Here is a 17,942-nt window from a genome sequence, read left to right on the forward strand (position 1 = left end):
AGTAAACTTGGGTCAATCTTGCTTAAGCATACAAATACAAAATTCTCACATATAATAGCAAATTGATTTCAGTATTTGAATTATCTACCTCAACAAGTAGGATTTATGTCAGCAAGGTACCCATCATTAAATATTAGGAAATATATTAATATAAGAGCCTAATGTCTCCAGAAGGAAATCTACAGGATCATTTAGCTGACGTAATAAAAGGCAATTAATACCCTTTAATTAACAAAATAATACCCAGTCCTCATATGTTTTAAGTTCATAGAAAACAATGCATGAAATGATTCTTATACTTTTAAAATTATGATAAAAATCACAAAATTTACCATCTTTACTGCTTTTAAGTGTACAGCAGTGTTAACTCTATGTACCTTGATGTGCAACAGATCTCTGGAACTTTCTCATCTTGTAAAACTGAAACTCTAAACCCATTGAGCAACAACTCCCATTTTCTTTCTCCCCCCAGCCCTTGGAAACTACCTATCTACTTTCTGTTTCTAAGAATGTGACTACTTGAGATATCTCATGTGAGTGGAATCATACAATATTTGTTTTTTTGTGTGACTAGATTATTTCATTTAGCATGATGTCCTTAAGTTTCATCCATCTTTAGCATGTAACAGAATTTCCTTCTTTTTTAAAGACTTAATAATATTCCATTGCATGTATGTATATACGTGTGTGTCTGTGTATCACATTTTCTTTATCCCTTCATCCATCGTCAGACACTTGGATCGCTTCTATCACTTGGCTATTATGAATAATGCTGCAATGAACGTGGCTGGGCAAATCTCTCTTCAAGATCCTGTTTTCAATTCTTTTGGATATACTGTGTATCTCCAGAAGTGAGATCGCTGGATCATACATTAATTCTGTTTTTAATTTTTTTGAGGAACCTCCACAGTTTTTCTTAGCAGCCGCATGATTTCACATTTCTATTAACAATATACAAGGGTTCCAATTTCTCCACGTCCTCACCAACACCTGTTTTCTGTTTTGGAAATAGTCATCCTAATGAGTGCAGTAATACCTCATTATGATTCTGATTTGTACTTCCTGATGATTAGTGGTGCTGATCATCTTTTAATATGCTTGTTGGTCATTTGTATGTCTTCTTCAGACAAATATCTATTCAAGTCCTTTACACACTTTTTTAGTTGAGTTGGGTGGTTTGTTGTTGTTGAGTTGTAGGAGTTCTTTGTATATTATGGACATCAACCCCTTACCAGATATATAGTTTGCAAATATTGTCTCTCATTCTGTAGGTTGCCTTTTCATTCTGTTGTTTCCTTTGTCGCACAGAAGTTTTGAAGTTTGGTGTAGTCCCATTTGTCAATTTCACTTTTTGTTGCCTGTGATTTTGTGTCATATCCATGAAATCACTGCCAAGTCCAATGTCATGAAGATTTCCCAATTTTCTACTCTGAATTTTATAATTTTAGGTCTTACATTTAGGGCTTTAATTCATTTTGAATTAATTTTTGAATACAGTTTAAGGTAAGGGTCCAATTCTTTCGTTCACACATGAATATCCAGTTTTTCCAGCATCATTTGTTGAAGAGACTGGTAATATAAAGTTTGTGTGACCCTTTGTATTCTATATACCATTATTTGTTTTATTTTATCTGAAATTCATACTGTCGCTATTGCTTTCACTTGAGAAATGTTTATCAGTCTATTTTTATTCTTGTCATGTCACTGTTTTTTGACTCTTATAAACAAAGTATTCTATTTTTAAACACTGTTTTACCTTTTAATAAGAAATTATAAACCAAATATGTTTAATTAATAGGTTGTTTCTGCTTTTATCATCTCATTTTATGCTTTCTTTGTGTTTTCTTTGTTCTGTGGATGATTTTTGTTAGCTTTTATCTTCTCTAGAGGCTTTTTCTTTTATTTCTTTTGGATGTGTCATTATCTATTCCTACAACTAACCATAAATTCCTTTGATGCAAATCATCTTTGTAATTCACAGAATTACTGAAACAGATTTCTAGAAATAACAGGAATTCTTCAAGGCTTTTTAGAATTGCCAAAGTAAACAAGAAAATTCTAACTCCTAGACATGACCTTTTGAAAGAAAACGTAGGGTCCCAGATAATCTGGCTACTTCTTCCTTTTTAGTGACAAGTCACTCAAAACTTCTAAGCCAAGAAGTATGTACTTTTAACTTAATCAGAGAAGAACTCAAAGTGTCCATGCGTTAGAATGTATTTGAACGTTGGCTAGGAAATTAACATTTTCTGAATGTCCATTATGTAACAGGCACCACTGAATGTTATCTCATTTAAACACTACAACAACCACCAGAATGTGAGCTCCATGACAGCAGAGGTCCCATTTTGTCTTTCTTACCACTCTAATTTCAACATCGAGAATGTGACCAGGACATAATAGGCACACAATAAATATTTACTGAAAAAATGAGTGGAATGATCTTATAAGATGACATTTTTAGTCCCTTTCTAGAGTGAAAACAAAGGTCAAAGAGAAAAGGTGACTTGCTTAGAATTATACAGAAAGTAGTACAGTAGTACAAAAGTAGTAGAGCTGGGATTTGATCTAAGGTTTGTTTGACTGATATATTAAAGTATTAGTCCCCTTTAACTTGACTTACAAAGCCTTATATGACATGATTGTCCCAGTCTACTTCTCTTGTTACATACCACTGAGGTCAAAGATCCAACCTGCACAAATTCCTTCAGGTTGCTGAAGGTTCTTCTGTAGTTTCTCCCAGTTACCGGCTTTTAATCCAGCACCTTCATCAGAGTCAGTTTAGGTGTCTCTTCTCTTTGTTCCCCCAGGTTTGGTGCACTCTGTTATATACATCTATAGCATCCCATGTTCCCCACCATAATTATATTTTCCTATTTAAATATAGGAAAAGAGCGGTGGTTAAGAAGAGGAACTCTGAAAGTAGGATATTAAGGTTCAGATCCAGTCTCTACCACTTCTAGAACCTGTGGGGCATGTGAGCGAAGACAATCTAGGCCACTAAATATGTACAAATCTCTGGCTTAAGAACAAGATCTAAGCTGGAGAAAGAGATTTAGGTGTTATCAGTATCTGGAGGTGGTAGAAACTATTAACATGTGTGAGCTTTTCCATAGATTGCATGTGGCATGAGAGGAAAAGAATGTTGTGCATAGGACCCAGGGGAAAAACATTACTTAAAGGTTGGGGAAGAAATAATTTAGAGTGGAGAAAGAGAAGTGGTGGAGTTAGTTATTAAAAAAAAAAAGATTGGTCACAAGTTAGTGATTGCTGAAACTGGACAATGGGTACACAGAGAATCACTGTCCTATACTTTGGTTCTGTATGTTGGCTTCTGTTTGAAATTTTATGAATAAAATGTTTTAAAAGGAAGGGTAGGTGGAGAAGGAGGAATCAGTGAAGGATTCTGAAGAGATGTAGTATCTGTGAAGGAGGAAACCAGTATTAGAAGTAGTTATTACCTCTAAGGAGTGAAGTAAAAGAATCTTAGAAGTGAGTAGAAGGATTTGGTAGTTGGGTCATTAAAATTCCTTTAGTAACAACTGTTTCAGTGGAGCAGAAGCTTGATTTCAGTGGTTTGGAGCAAAACTGAAACAAGAAAGTAGAGACACAAAGTACCTTATGGAAATCTGGGCATGAAGGGAAGAAATACTTTGAGGGAGATACAGGACCAAGGATTCTGTTCTGGTTTTGATTTTAGATGGTAGATCCCTGGGAGGAAGTAACTGGGAAAGGTTGATATTGGAGAAAGCAGAGAATGTCCTAGATAAGGATAAGATGTAGAATGTGAACAAAAGTAGAGGGGTAAGTCTGAGAAAAGAGAAGATACAATCAACCTCTATCTTTGATACAGAAGGGGAAGGTGAGGATCAGTTCAGATAAAGATTTTATAAGACACTGAACTTAATGAGACAAGGTCAGAGGGAACCAGACATAACTAAGTTACGATCAAAATAGAAGAGGCAGTAAAAGATTTAGCAACAAGTCTGTGCCAGAGATCTCTGTGGAGAGATCACATTGTGAATGAGAAAGCTTGCAGACTTGATCAAAGAAACCAAACAGATGTGAATTTTATATTAGCTCTTAATCATCTTCTGGATAAAAGCAGAGGGATCCTGGGGAAGCAAATATAAAGCAAAGAAAAAAGTTATCTTTACTGGAAAATAGCCTTCAGGGAGAACCATTTTGCTGTGTCTGATTAAAAAAGAAGGAAGGTACAGAAATTCAGAAGGGACTTGAAGATGAACATCACAGTACAAAATGAAAAGCCAGAAGAACTTCAGTTAAAATCAAAATGTTGGCTTTTATATGTATATTGTTCAAAGATAAAGCAATATTTACAGTACAATCTACTTGTTGTTTTTTTAAAAATGGGGGCTTAGATAAGGTGGTAGTGGGAGGAAGTGAAAAGTAGTCGGATTTCAGATACCTTTTGATGATAGAACAGATAGGACTTGTTAAAATGCATAGAGCTAAACATTATAGGAAAACCATATACAAAATGTTAACAGAAGTTATCTCAGGCTTCCCTGGTGGCACAGTGGTTAAGAATCCTCCTGCCAAGGCAGGGGACACGGGTTCGAGCCCTGGTCCGGGAAGATCCCACATGCTGCAGAGCAACTAAGCCCGTGCACCACAACTACTGAGCCTGTGCTCTAGAGCCCGTGAGCCAAAACTACTGAAGCCCGCATGCCTAGAGCCCATGCTATGCAACAAGAGAAGACACCGCAGTGAGAAGCCCGCGCACTGCAACGAAGAGTAGCCCCCGCTCACCGCAACTAGAGAAAGCCCTCACGTAGCAATGAAGACCCAATGTAGCTAAAAAATAAATAAATAAATAACTTAATTTTAAAAAAAAGAAATTATTTCTGGGCGATAGGATTAAACATGATGTTTCCTTTATTCTTTTTAATTTTTTGGAAGAGTAATTAAGATAATCTAATTTAATTCTAAAGACACGAATAAATTCTTGATGTAAAAAATTCAATACTGAAACACACATGGTAAAAATTTAAAGCTTCTCTTCAAACTCAAATCCCTTATCCCACACTTTTCCCTAGAGATCACTGTTAAACTACAGTGCTAAAGGGTTTTAAAACCCTTTCTAGAGTTCTCAACCTTTCTTTTCATATTGCCCCTCCAAAAAGAAAACTAAATAATTAATTACATACATATTGTATAATATGTAATAATTATATAATATGCATATTATATACATATAATAAGCATATTATATACAATAATTATATACATATAATATGTAATGATACATATTATATAATTTTATAATATAACCACTTAATTTAAATTTAACTTAGTTTCTCCCTGATGACAGATGCTAAATACTAAGGAGTAAGATTTTGTATGGTAGGACTGAACTCTGGAGACCACAAGCCAATGTAATATATAAGACGTTTTTGTGCCTCCCCTCTCCCTCCAAAAAACAGAACTTTTTCTCCCTCTTGGGGTCAATATTGCCCTTGTTGAGAACGCACGGTGGACTGGTATTTTAAATAGATTGTCACTCAAATTAGATTTAGTATGAATCACGATCTCCTCCAAACTTTTCCCCTGGCTTCCCTCACCATATTCTCTTTGGTTTCATCCTCCTCTTGAGATACTCCTTGTGGCCTCCTCTATTACAATGTTTCCCAAACTCACTGAATGTAAATATTTTTAAATATACATTCTAATATATGTTTACTTATTTGTTTAAAATTATATACAAATACCACTGTATTGATAAAATATGTGCAATATAAAATGTACGAAAATAGTTTAAAGGATAAAACTTGTAAAAAGGACAGGCAAAATTTATAACTATCTTCTTACATGTCAAAATGTATACACACTTTGGAAACCAGAGTTCTACATGAGTTTTATATGTTGCATTTTCGAGGTAGATTTCTTTTCTCTCTATAGCCGGTCTTTCCCATTACCATGGCTTTGATTGCCAATATGAGCCGATATCGTCCAAATTTATGTCTCAAGCAGAGGCCTCTCTTCTGAGCTCCAGACTCCCATATTAAACTGCCTAACTGACATCTTCACTTGGATGTCCCATGAGCACCTGAATACAGAGCTTATCTTCCCTCCTAAATGTGCTCTTCGGTTTATGCTCTCAAATGAAGTTACTCCTATCTACTAGAACCCTGTCAAACCTGAACTAATGATACTGTCCTTGATACCTTCTCCTCCATCTCACCACTTTTAATCCATCACTAAGATTTGTCAGTTTTATCTCCTGAGTAATTCTCAAATCACTGCAATTCTCTCCATTTTCATCGGCATCAATGTAAATTACTGTTATAGGCTGAGTTTTGACCCGACACAATTCATATGTTGAAGTCCTAACCCCCCCATACTTGAAAATGTGACCATATTTTGAGATAGGTCTTTAAAGAAGTAATTAAATTAAAATGGGGTCATTAGAAGGTCCTTATAAGAAAAAGAAATCTGAAACACAGACACATAAAGAAGGAAGATGGTGTGAAGACACAGGGAGAAGACAGCTCTATGGACATTTGTATACAAGTCTTTGTATGGATATATTCTTTCATTTCTCTTGGATTAATTACTAGGGGTATATTGCTAGGTCATATAATATATGTATGTTTAACTCTTTAAGAAACAGCCAAACTGTTTTCCAAAGTGGTTGTAAATTTTACACTTCCCTTCAGCAGTATATGAGAGTTCCAGTTGCTCCATATCCTCACCAACACTTGGTATGGTCAGGTCTTTTAAATTTTAGATATGTGCTTAATTGACATCTATCTCTAAAGTGTCTATTCAAATCTTTGGCCTATTTTTTTTTTTTTGGTGATACGCGGGCCTTTCACTGTTGTGGCCTCTCCCATTGCGGAGCACAGGCTCTGGACGCGCAGGCTCAGCGGCCATGGCTCACGGGCCCAGCCACTCCGTGGCATGTGGGATCTTCCCAGACCGGGGCATGAACCCGTGTCCCCTGCATTGGCAGGTAGACTCTCAACCACTGTTCCACCAGGGAAGCCCTGGCCTATTTTTTTAAGCTGGCTTTTTTTGTTTTCTTATTGAATTCTGAGAGTTCTTCAGACATAAGTCCTTTATTAGATATGTGATTTGCAAATATTTTCTCCCAGTTTATTCCTTATCTTGTACTCTCTTAATGGAGTATTCTGCAGAACATAAATTCTTAATTTTGAGTAAGTCCAAAATATCAATTTTTTTAATTTATGGACAGAGCTTTTGGTGTTGCATCTAAGAAATCTTTTTCTACCCGAGTCACAAAGTTTGTTCTGTTTTCTTCTATAAGTTTTAGAATTTTAGGCTTTACATCTGGATATCCAAATGTTTCAGTATCACCTGTTAAAAAGACTACTGCGTCAAGATAGAATTGCCTTTGTAACTTTTTTTGAAAATCAATTTTCCACATATGTGTCAGTGCATTTTTGGACTCTCTATTCTGCATCAATGATCTATGTCTCTAACTTCATGCCAATTCCACATTTTCTTGAATATGGTAGTTAAGTCTTGAAATTAACAGGTATTGTTAGCCCTCCAATTTCGCTTTCCTTTTTCCAAGTTGTGCTGGGTATCCCAAGTCCTTTGTATTTCTGTTTGAATTTTAGAATCAGCTTGTCAATCACTCCAAAACACCTGTTGGGATTATACGTCAATTTAGGAAGAAGGGACATCTTAACAACAGCAAATCTATCAACACATAAATAAGGTATCTCTATTTCCTTAGGTCTTCTTTAATTTCTCTCAGCAATATTTAGCATTTTCAGCTTCCAGATGTTCAACTTTTGACACATTTACTCCTAAGATTTCATATTCTTTGACGTTACTGTATATGGAATTATTAAATTTCAATTCTCAATAGTTCATTGCTGATTTTTTTTTTTGGCGGTATGCGGGCCTCTCACTGTTGTGGCCTCTCCCGTTGCGGAGCACAGGCTCCGGACACGCAGTCTCAGCGGCCATGGCTCACGGGCCCAGCCGCTCCACGGCATGTGGGATCTTCCCGGACCGGGGCACGAACCCGTGTCCCCTCTATCGGCAGGTGGACTCTCAACCACTGTGCCACCAGGGAAGCCCTACAACTGATTTTTGTATATTGACCTTCTATTCTGTAATCTTGCAACATATCACTTATGAGCTCTAGTAGCCTTTTTGTAGATTCCATCGAGTTTTTAACATGGATAATCTTATCATTTGTATATAAAGACCATTTTACTTTTTCATTTCCAAACTGGAAGCCTTTTATTTCTTTTTCTTGTTCATTGCACTAGCTAGGAAAATGCCGAACAGAAGTAGTGAGAGCATAAAGAATCCTTGTCCTCTCCCAAATTTTAAGGGGGAAACATTCAGTATTCACCATTGTATATGATTTTACCTGTTCATTGTTCCTAAATGCCTTTTATCAGGTTGAGAAAGTTCTATTCCTAGTCTGCTGAGAATTCTTATCAGAAATGGATGTTGGATTCTGTCAAATACTTTTTCTGCATGTATTGAGATGATCATGTGGTTTTTCTTTTTTAGTTTGCTGACTTTCCTTTTCCAATTAGCCTCATACTAAAGCCTCATTCAATCCTCCATAATTTTCAGCCTCTCATTTGTTCCATACTCTTGTCTGTATGCTGCGTTCTAGATAATATCATCAATTCTAACTGCCAGGCTAATTCATTTCCTGGTTTTACGTAACATCTGTTTAACCTATCTGAATTTTTTATTTCAATGATCTAATTTTTAATTTCTAAATGTTCTATTTGGTTCTTCTTTAAACCTACCTGATCATTTCTTAAGTCACTTATTTCTCATTTTTTATTCCATTCTTTATTTCGAAAACATATACAGGTATTCTAGATTCTTTGTCAGTTAATTCTGACATCTGAAGTCCATAGTGTCCTTCAGAAGTTCTTTCGGAGTCTAAAACCTGTCTTGAATTGTGTTTATTTTTCCTGCTGACTCTCAATCATGCTTCTAGTTTATTTATAGGACTGGTGATTTTTAACTGTGAGCTCATAGTTGGCTGACCTTAACATGTGGAGAATCCTAATAGCTAAAACTAGAAATGCTTTCCTCTTCAGGGGATCTGCATTTGTTTGTGAGAGTAGGTACTGTTACCAACCAAGGACCATGTCTGCCGCAGTCACAGGTCTCAGCTTAATGCAAGACTATCAGGTTCGTTGTTCCACCTTGCTAGAGCCTCGTGAACTGATCCCATCATTGACATGGACATTTGACTGCAGGGCAACTCCAGCTTTTGCAATGACTTAGAGCTCACAAATCTCCACTACAGTTTCAACTACTTTATCTGCTTATGTATATCTGTATGTACATATGCCCCTCAGAGATTCTCTTACTTTCTGCAGGGCCAACAGTGCATTACAAATTATGCTTTTCTTGGGGCTTCCCTGGTGGCGCAGTGGTTAAGAATCTGCCTGCCAATGCAGGGGACACGGGTTTGAGCCCTGGTCCAGGAAGATCCCACATGCCACGGAGCAACAAAGTCCATGTGCCACAGCTACTGAGCCTGAGCTCTAGAACCCACAAGCCACACCTACTGAGCCCGTGTGCCACAACTACTAAAGCCCGTGCTCCGCAACGAGAAGCCACCACAAGGACAAGCCTGCGCACCGCAACAAAGAGTAGCTCCTGCTCGCTGCAACTAGAAAAAGCCCGCGTGCAGCAACAAAGACCCAGAGCAGCCAAAAAAAACAAAAAAAAAATTATGCTTTTCTAACTTATCTAAAATTTGTTTTACTGCAGGGAGAGGGCCTTTAAAAATAACTGGTCCCCATGCTAGTAAAGCAAAAATCTAACCTTTATAGGTAAGAGAATTTATTGACAATACCTGACTTAGACATGTAACTGGCTGCCACTTGATTTTTTAATCAAATTGCGATGCCACTGATAAATGAGTTCAACATTTTTCTCATAATATTAAAAAGATTCCTAATTTGGGTGCCCTACAATTTTTTCTGAGTCTTAAATGCTATAATTAAATCATCTGATACATCTAAAAGGGCAAAAGAAAACATTCTTTTTCATAGTTGAAATCCTCGTTAGTACTAATAGCTGCGCAAAATGGTGAACACATTCCAAATATAGCCTAATGCGTCCTACACACATGATTAAAAGATTCTGTTCAATGATAAAAAATGCTGGCTTAGAAAATGAAAGTATCATATCTACACTCGCACATATAGCTAAACTGGCTTAATTCTGCAGATGAGAATCTACAACCTGTTTTCCACCGTATGGATCCTGAATAACTTCTCAATAATTTGCTACACTCACTTTCAAAGTGTTATATATAGTACTGATGATTATATAGTGATACTAGAACTTTTAACAGGTTTTAAAAGATACCAAAATTGAATTTCTCATGTCTAATGAACAGTCTAGAAATCTAATTTAAAATGAGAAGATTTATCCATTCAAGTAATCTTTGGAAATACAATATAAAAAGGGGAAAGAAGTATATCCCACACTTAAATGTCATAAAGAATTAATATGATAGGTATAAAGGTGTCTGCAACTTTATAGTATGAACTGAAAATAACAGGCTAATTTTACAAGTTAGCCAGAACATTTATTAAATTAAGCAGAAGCAGCATTAGTTATCTTAATTAAGGGAAAGTTTTCAAAAGGCTTTACATTAACACTGTATTCTTAAGATTTATTATACTTGATATAATTGGCCCAGTTTTATTTTATACTCAGTGCATTTATGCCCTCTTTACGCTATGATGTATTCTTTATAACATGATAAACATCTACTACAAAACCTCCTGAACTAATAAAGCATTCCAGAAACTATCATCATGTAGGTTTTTTTCTCCTCTTGTACATACCTAAGATTAGACTCTGAATACTAATATGTACAGTTCTCTCTATCATCTGAAATCAGATATCTTAACAAACAGCAAGGCAGATTTGGCAATATTAACCTCAAAACTAAACGTTTTTAAAGTAAACCCATTTTTTTGCCTACTAAAAGAATATAAATGATTTAACAATTCTCACAAGACCTCACAGAACAGAATGAAGGAAAACCATCCTCGCTGTTTTTATGACTACAGAATTACCAAATGTTAGATCATAAACCCATGATTCTTTAGTAAAGTGAGACATATAATCATGACACATTCATAGTAAATCCTTGATACTGCCTTATTTAAGGAAACAAGATTTCTTAAATTTCTAATTCTCAGCATGAATATACATGCATATCATGTTATTAGAACTGTTTAAAAAAAAACTGACCTTCTCACACAGTAAGGTTTTTTATTACCATGCACATGGTAACTTTATGACCCCTAAATAAAAGTTTCAAAGTTTAAAAAAAAAGACTGAAATAATAATCATGATAGAAAATTAATGAGCCCATCTCTGAATTAAGTCTACATTATCTAATTTTCCTTCAGAAAACCTCAGCTTATAGGTAGTATTGCCACCTCCATTTGATATGTGATGGTCTTAAAGATTATAGGACCTATCCAAGGTTGCATAATCAATGTAGGAAATCTTAGCTCTGTCTGATACCAGGGCCCAAGGACCCAGCTCTTAATCACTGTACTGTCCTGCCTTTAACACTATTTGAAGAGGTATTCAGAAATGTAACCTTGAAACTATTTGGCTGTCCAAATGCTAAAAAAAACTATACTTAATCCTATAAAAATTACCTTAGAATATTTTAAGATATTTTAAGCACTTGGATTGACTGTAACAGATAAATTTTAAATAATGAGCATGGCAAGGCAGTTCATTTGCCTACAGATAAAGTCTTAGGAACTTAACTAATCAAGTTTCTCCCATAAATATAATTTTTTTTAAAAAATCCACAAGGAAATATAAATTAAATCAATGAGATACCACTACATACCTATTAGAATAGCTAAAATCCAAAACATTGACAATATCAAATGCTGACAAGGATGTGGAACAACAGGAACTTTGTTTCTTTCTAATGAGAATGCAAAATAATACAGCCACACCGGAAGACAATTTGGCCGTTTCTTACAAAGCTAAACATAGTCTAACTATAAGATACAGCAATCACGTGCCTTGGTATTTACTCAAATGAGCTGAAAATTTATATCCACACAAAAATCTGTGCATGAATGTTTGTAACAATTTAAATCATAATTGCCAAAAAATGGAAGCAACAACACGTCCTTCAATAGGTGAATGGGTAAACAAACTAGGTATACCCACAGAGTAAAATATCAGTCAGTGATTAAAAAAATGAGCAATGAAGACACGAAGAAACCTTAAATGCATATTACTAAGTGAGAGAAACCAGTATGAAAAGGCAACCTACTGTATGATCCCAATTACATGATATTCTGAAAAAGACAAAACTCTAAAGACAGTAAAAAGATCAGTGGTTGCCAGGGGTTAAGGAGATAAGTGGGAGAAGGATGAACTGGTGGAGCATAGAAGATTTTTAAGGAAGAAAAACTACTGAACCTCTTTTGCATGATACTATAAATGGTGGACGCAGGAAATTATGTATTTGCATAATGCATTATGCATCTTGCATTGGTATAGTACATTTGTTACAACTGATGAACCATGACTGATATATTATTAATAATTAAAGTCCATAGTTTACATTAGGATTAGCTCACTATGTAGTACATTTATAAGTTTTGTATAATGCACAAGAGATGTTATGATAACCTAGCAAGTATCAGATGTATTTTCTGCTCAATTTTTTTGTACACCTAAAGCTGTTCTAAAAAATAAAAATCATTACTTTTTAAAGAAATCTACAGGTATTGAACTACAGCAAAAGAATAATAAATTACAAAAATTACTTAACAAAGGAAAATGTAAAGTACAGTTTTGTTTTGTTTTGTTTTGTTTTTGTAGAAAAGAAACAAGTTGGCAAGAAGTCAAACACGGAAATTCCATCACACTTTATAGTTAATTACAGAAGCATTAGAATCAAGTGGTTTAAAACAAAGAAACCTGGAAAATTAATTCTTAATTTTCCTACTTGACATGAAATTAATAGTGTAATTTCATTTATATTTAAATTATAAACCAAAGAGAAAATATCTATTAATTTAGCTTTCAGTGAATTTCAAAATGTGGACTACAACTTATAAAAATGTAATACAGGGGCTTCCCTGGTGGCACAATGGTTGAGAGTCCGCCTGCCGATGCAGGGGATATGGGTTCGTGCCCCAGTCCAGGAAGATCCCACATGCCGCGGAGCGGCTGGGCCCGTGAGCCATGGCCGCTGAGCCTGCGTGTCTGGAGCCTGTGCTCCGCAACGGGAGAGGCCACAACAGTGAGAGGCCCGCATACCGCAAAAAACAAAAAACAACAAAAAAAATTTAATACATAAATTTAAAAAATCTGTTCTGGTAGATTGCAATCTAAAAAAAAATTACTTGCTAGAAATTATCTTCCTAGGAAAAAAGCATTAATTTCTACATAGATATTGTAGAAAGCATATGACATAAATTCTAAATCATTTCATCTTGAATTATTTACACTGTTTTCATTTTTAAAAAATATATTCAGAGGTTTAAAAGGCTAAACCACTAAATTAAAAAGAACTTTCAATACCAGGATATATCCTTAAAAATCTTGAAGCTGCAAAAAAAACCTAGTAGTGTAAGAACATTCTGTTTATAACATTTTCCTCAAAAACAGATTACAAAATGATTTAGAGATCTTGGTTCAGAAACTGCTCTTCAATGACCCAAGATATATACCATCACCTACTCAAGTTTAAAATTTTATGCAGATTTTAAGGATTATTATTTGGGCCTCAAATCATTGTAAAAATCCTATACTTTTTATAAAGGTTCTACTGCCACTGATAATTATTTTAACTAAATAATACTCTTACATTGTAGTTATATAATTAGCAAAAATATCTGTTTACAGCTTTTTAACGAAGGAAAAGACTAAAGAAATTATAGCAAATATAGTAAATTTTATGTGCTATCTTTGCAATTTATGACATATTTTCCTTAGAGTATTTTTACTTCTCTTTTGTCCTAGAGTTCCCAAAATTGCAGGGTCACAAGTTATTCTGGACTTTCCAAAAAAGATTGATCTATTCTGAATATAGATGAGTATACTGAATCCCAAGAGGGACTAAATTTTTATTCATTAATATCACCTTATAAGAAAAAACAACAACTAAACTGTAAAGTTACATTAAAATTTATAATAAATGTAAATATGTATGTGTGTATTGTGTACGACTACTGTCTTAAAAAACGTAAGAAGAATATTTGGAAGAGCAATCTTCTCTGGCTTTAATTAAATAAGAAATATTTTTAAGTAAATGAAAAGGACGAATACAATGAAAGCATATATCCCTATTCCTCATAGTCCTTTTTAGTTAGAAATAATTCAGATGCATTTAAAACCTCGCCCAGTGTTCATCCAGTATAATAACTGTTGACAAGAACTGATATGTGAGTTTTTATGTAGAAACTTTGCCCGATGCAGCAATATCACAACAACTTTCATATATAACATACAGCAGTCTTAATTATATTAATTAATTATATTCATCATGCTACACATTACATTCCTAGTATTTATTTATCTTGTAACTGGAAGTTTGCACCTTCTGACTGCCTTCATCCAATTTCCCCTTCCCGGCTCCCCTCTGGCAACCACCTGCTTGTTCTCTGTATCTGTAACTTAATTTCTATTTTGTTACGTTTGTTCATTTGTTTTTTAGATTCCACAGTATTTGTCTTTCTCTGTCTGACTTGGTTTATATACTGTTACTATAACACATCACAGCCACAAGCAGGACTATGTACTGAGTGCTATGAATCCTCCTAGCAAATCACCAAATTTGGGGGTGGTTTTGGAGATCCCCAACACAGGAAATAAAATATTTAAAATTCTGAACTACAAAGTAAACTACCTACACCTCGATGATAGAAACTTAGAGAATCTTTTTCTTTGGAGCACTAGGTGTTAAGATTTAATGAACAGAATATCTAGTTATTCCATTCATCACTATCAAAAACATATCAAAATGAATGAATAAAATGTAGAGTCAGGGATTTCTATGCATGGAAGGAATTCTTGTGCCCACGAGGCCAGTAGATTGGTAGATGACAGAAGGGAGACTTTAGAATATGAAAAAATAATACATTAAAGTGCTTTATAGGAAAAATTAACAACTGAATGGATTGTACCATCTTCAGAAAAGACTTTATAAGGCATTATAACAACCACTAATTAAATCTCTTATATGCCAAAAATTTTTATCTTATTCTCTATCGGGACTTTAAAAAACTTTTACAATAAATCATTTATATTATTAAAAAATGGGAAATTACTATATGCATTTGAGAAATTATTCTATAAATAGTATTAGCTAGCATCTACTCAATAAACAAACATGCGAAGAAAATTTGTGGTTGTCAAGAAATATACTTCCCTTTAGCTATCTAACACGTAGCCTCTCTGTCAGACAGGAACACAAATAATGCTGGCTCATTATCTTCCTGCATTCTTTTATAAAGAGATAAAAATACTTTCATTTAAACATACCTTAACTATTTCTTCAATGAAACAAATGTGAGAGACAGGGTCTCTCTTCTTGGCTAAAATTTTTTGCAGATGTTGTACCTAAAAAGGGCGAAGAGAGGGAGAATGTATATAACTGAGTATTTTCAAATGAAACAAGTATTAAGCATAGGCATTAGAAACATTAAGGGAAGGGAAAAGACATTTTGCTAGAGCCCTTACATATATTATAATTAGCTAATGTACGTATTTTGAACTCTCAGAGATTTTAAGAAACCTGCCCAAGGTCACACAATTTAGAATAACCAGGAATTAACCCATAATTAATGTTATTTTCACTCTCTCAAATATTTACCTGGCCACAAACAGTAAAAATATGATCCACAAGTTTCTCCATATTGGTCCAAAGGGAAGCACGAAACGCTGCAGTGTTTCCTGGGGCTGGCATGGTAGATCGTCCAGGTGCCCCTGGTATGAGCAAGAGAAAAACATGAAAAATAAAAATTTCCAAATATAACAAAATGTACTGATACGTTATTATGAAAAGCACATACAGGCTAAAAGATGAGAAGTTCCTTTTTGAAGAAATTATAATTTCTCATAAGTGACATAAAAAAGAATCTTAACCTTTTGTGTTTAAGAAAGGAAAATACGACCACACACACACACACACACACACACACACACGCACGCACGCACGCACCCGCCCAGGAAGGATAATACAGAAAACAGGAATTAATAAGAAAGGTTTCCTAGAAGGAGGAGTTGAAGAGGTGGGAGGTAGTACCAGGTGAAAGGAACAGGAATAAAAGCGGTGAGTCTCTGTGAACCATACAAACGTCTTATATGCTGATGTTTCAAAATAAATTTAAATTTTAAAAGAATAAAAAAGCAAACTCTAAAACTAAATACAAACAAATACAGTAACACATAAAACTAATGGTACTTCAAATTAATAATACAACCACCACACACAGGAAAATAATTAATTCAAGTAATTTTTAATTACAGCATCCTGACTTTAGTAAGATATATTTTAGGGGCAAAAAAAATCACAAAGAAATATTGTATTTTACTTAATAGATGTGTTGCTTGATATTGTAATATTGAATTACAATATATTCAATATTCAAAATTCAATATTACAAAATTATATTCAATATTCAAAATTACAATATTACATATATTCAATATTATATATATTATATATATTCAATATATAATATTGAAACTAAGTCTATTTTAGAATGGTGCAAATGAAGGTTCTCACTATAAACAGAACGAAGATACAAATGAGTAATGGGAATTGGAGGTATCTGTCAATTCTGTTCACTAAAGGACAGAGAGATGACAACTCCTTAATAGAAATGAGCATGCCTGATATCCAAATTTCAATCTCTATGCACCATTCCCCAATAAAAGAAGCCAAGGCTTACTGAAGAAAAAAGTGATTCCATACCTGGAGCGGTAAAAACAGAAGGTGAACCTGGTGCATACTGGGCCAGAGAGCAAAAAAAGGGTTCAAAGTTTGAGGAAAGAAGCATTCCGAAAGTCGACAGAAATAACAAGATGGTGAATAGTTATTCTAGATAATAAAGATATTACAAGCAAATAAAACTAGAGACCACTACCTCATGAACACAGATGTAAAAAGCCTCAACAAAATATTAGCAAATAAAATCTAAAAATGTATATAAAGAATTTTATGCCATAATCAAATGGGATTTATCCCAGGTATGTAAGCCTGGTTCAACATTCAAAAACCAGTTTACAGGGCTTCCCTGGTGGTGCAGTAGTTAAGAATCAGCCTGCCAATGCAGGAAACACGGGTTCGAGCCCTGGTGCAGGAAGATCTCACATGCCGCGGAGCAACTAAGCATGTGGGCCACAACTACTGAGCCTGTGCTCTAGAGCCCGCGAACCACAACTACTGAGCCCTCATGCCATGACTACTGAAGCCCACGCACCTAGAGCCCGTGCTCCGAAACAAAGAGAAGCCACCGCAATGAGAAGCCCGCACACCACAACAAAGAGTAGCCCCTGCTCACCGCAACTAGAGAAAGCCCGCGTGCAGCAATGAGGACCCAACACAGCCAAAAATAAAATTAAATAAATTAAAAAAAAAACAGTTTACATAATCCATCACATCAGCAGACTAAAAAAAGAAGAATCACATTAATACATTTGATCATAGTTGACAAAATCCAACAGCCATTAATGGTAAAAACTCTCAATAAACTAAGTATAAAGGGAATTTTCTCAATTTAATAAAGACTATCTATAAGAAGCCTGCAGCTAACATCATACTTAATGATGAGAAATGTTCCCATTAAGATCAGGTACAAGGCAAGAATGTCCCCTTTCACCACCACTTTTCAACATTATACTGGAAGTCCTTGCTAATGCAGTAAGGCAAGAAAAGGAAAGAAAGGTGTATA

The 17,942-nt window shown here is 34.8% G+C and overlaps 1 protein-coding gene across 2 annotated transcripts in view; it reads right to left on the reverse strand.

The window, feature by feature from the left end:
• COG5 (component of oligomeric golgi complex 5) overlaps window positions 1-17,942 on the reverse strand; it is a 285,705-nt gene that overhangs the window by 107,198 nt on the left and 160,565 nt on the right. For both annotated transcript variants that reach the window (XM_030834402.3, XM_030834401.3), the window contains exons 9-10: window positions 15,860-15,972; window positions 15,529-15,606 (exon numbers count right to left, since the gene is read on the reverse strand). In XM_030834402.3, coding sequence (XP_030690262.1) covers window positions 15,529-15,606; window positions 15,860-15,972 — 191 coding nt within the window. The remainder of the gene's footprint in view (window positions 1-15,528; window positions 15,607-15,859; window positions 15,973-17,942) is intronic.

Source organism: Globicephala melas, chromosome 9 (assembly GCF_963455315.2).
Source record: "Globicephala melas chromosome 9, mGloMel1.2, whole genome shotgun sequence".
NCBI lineage: Eukaryota > Metazoa > Chordata > Mammalia > Artiodactyla > Delphinidae > Globicephala > Globicephala melas.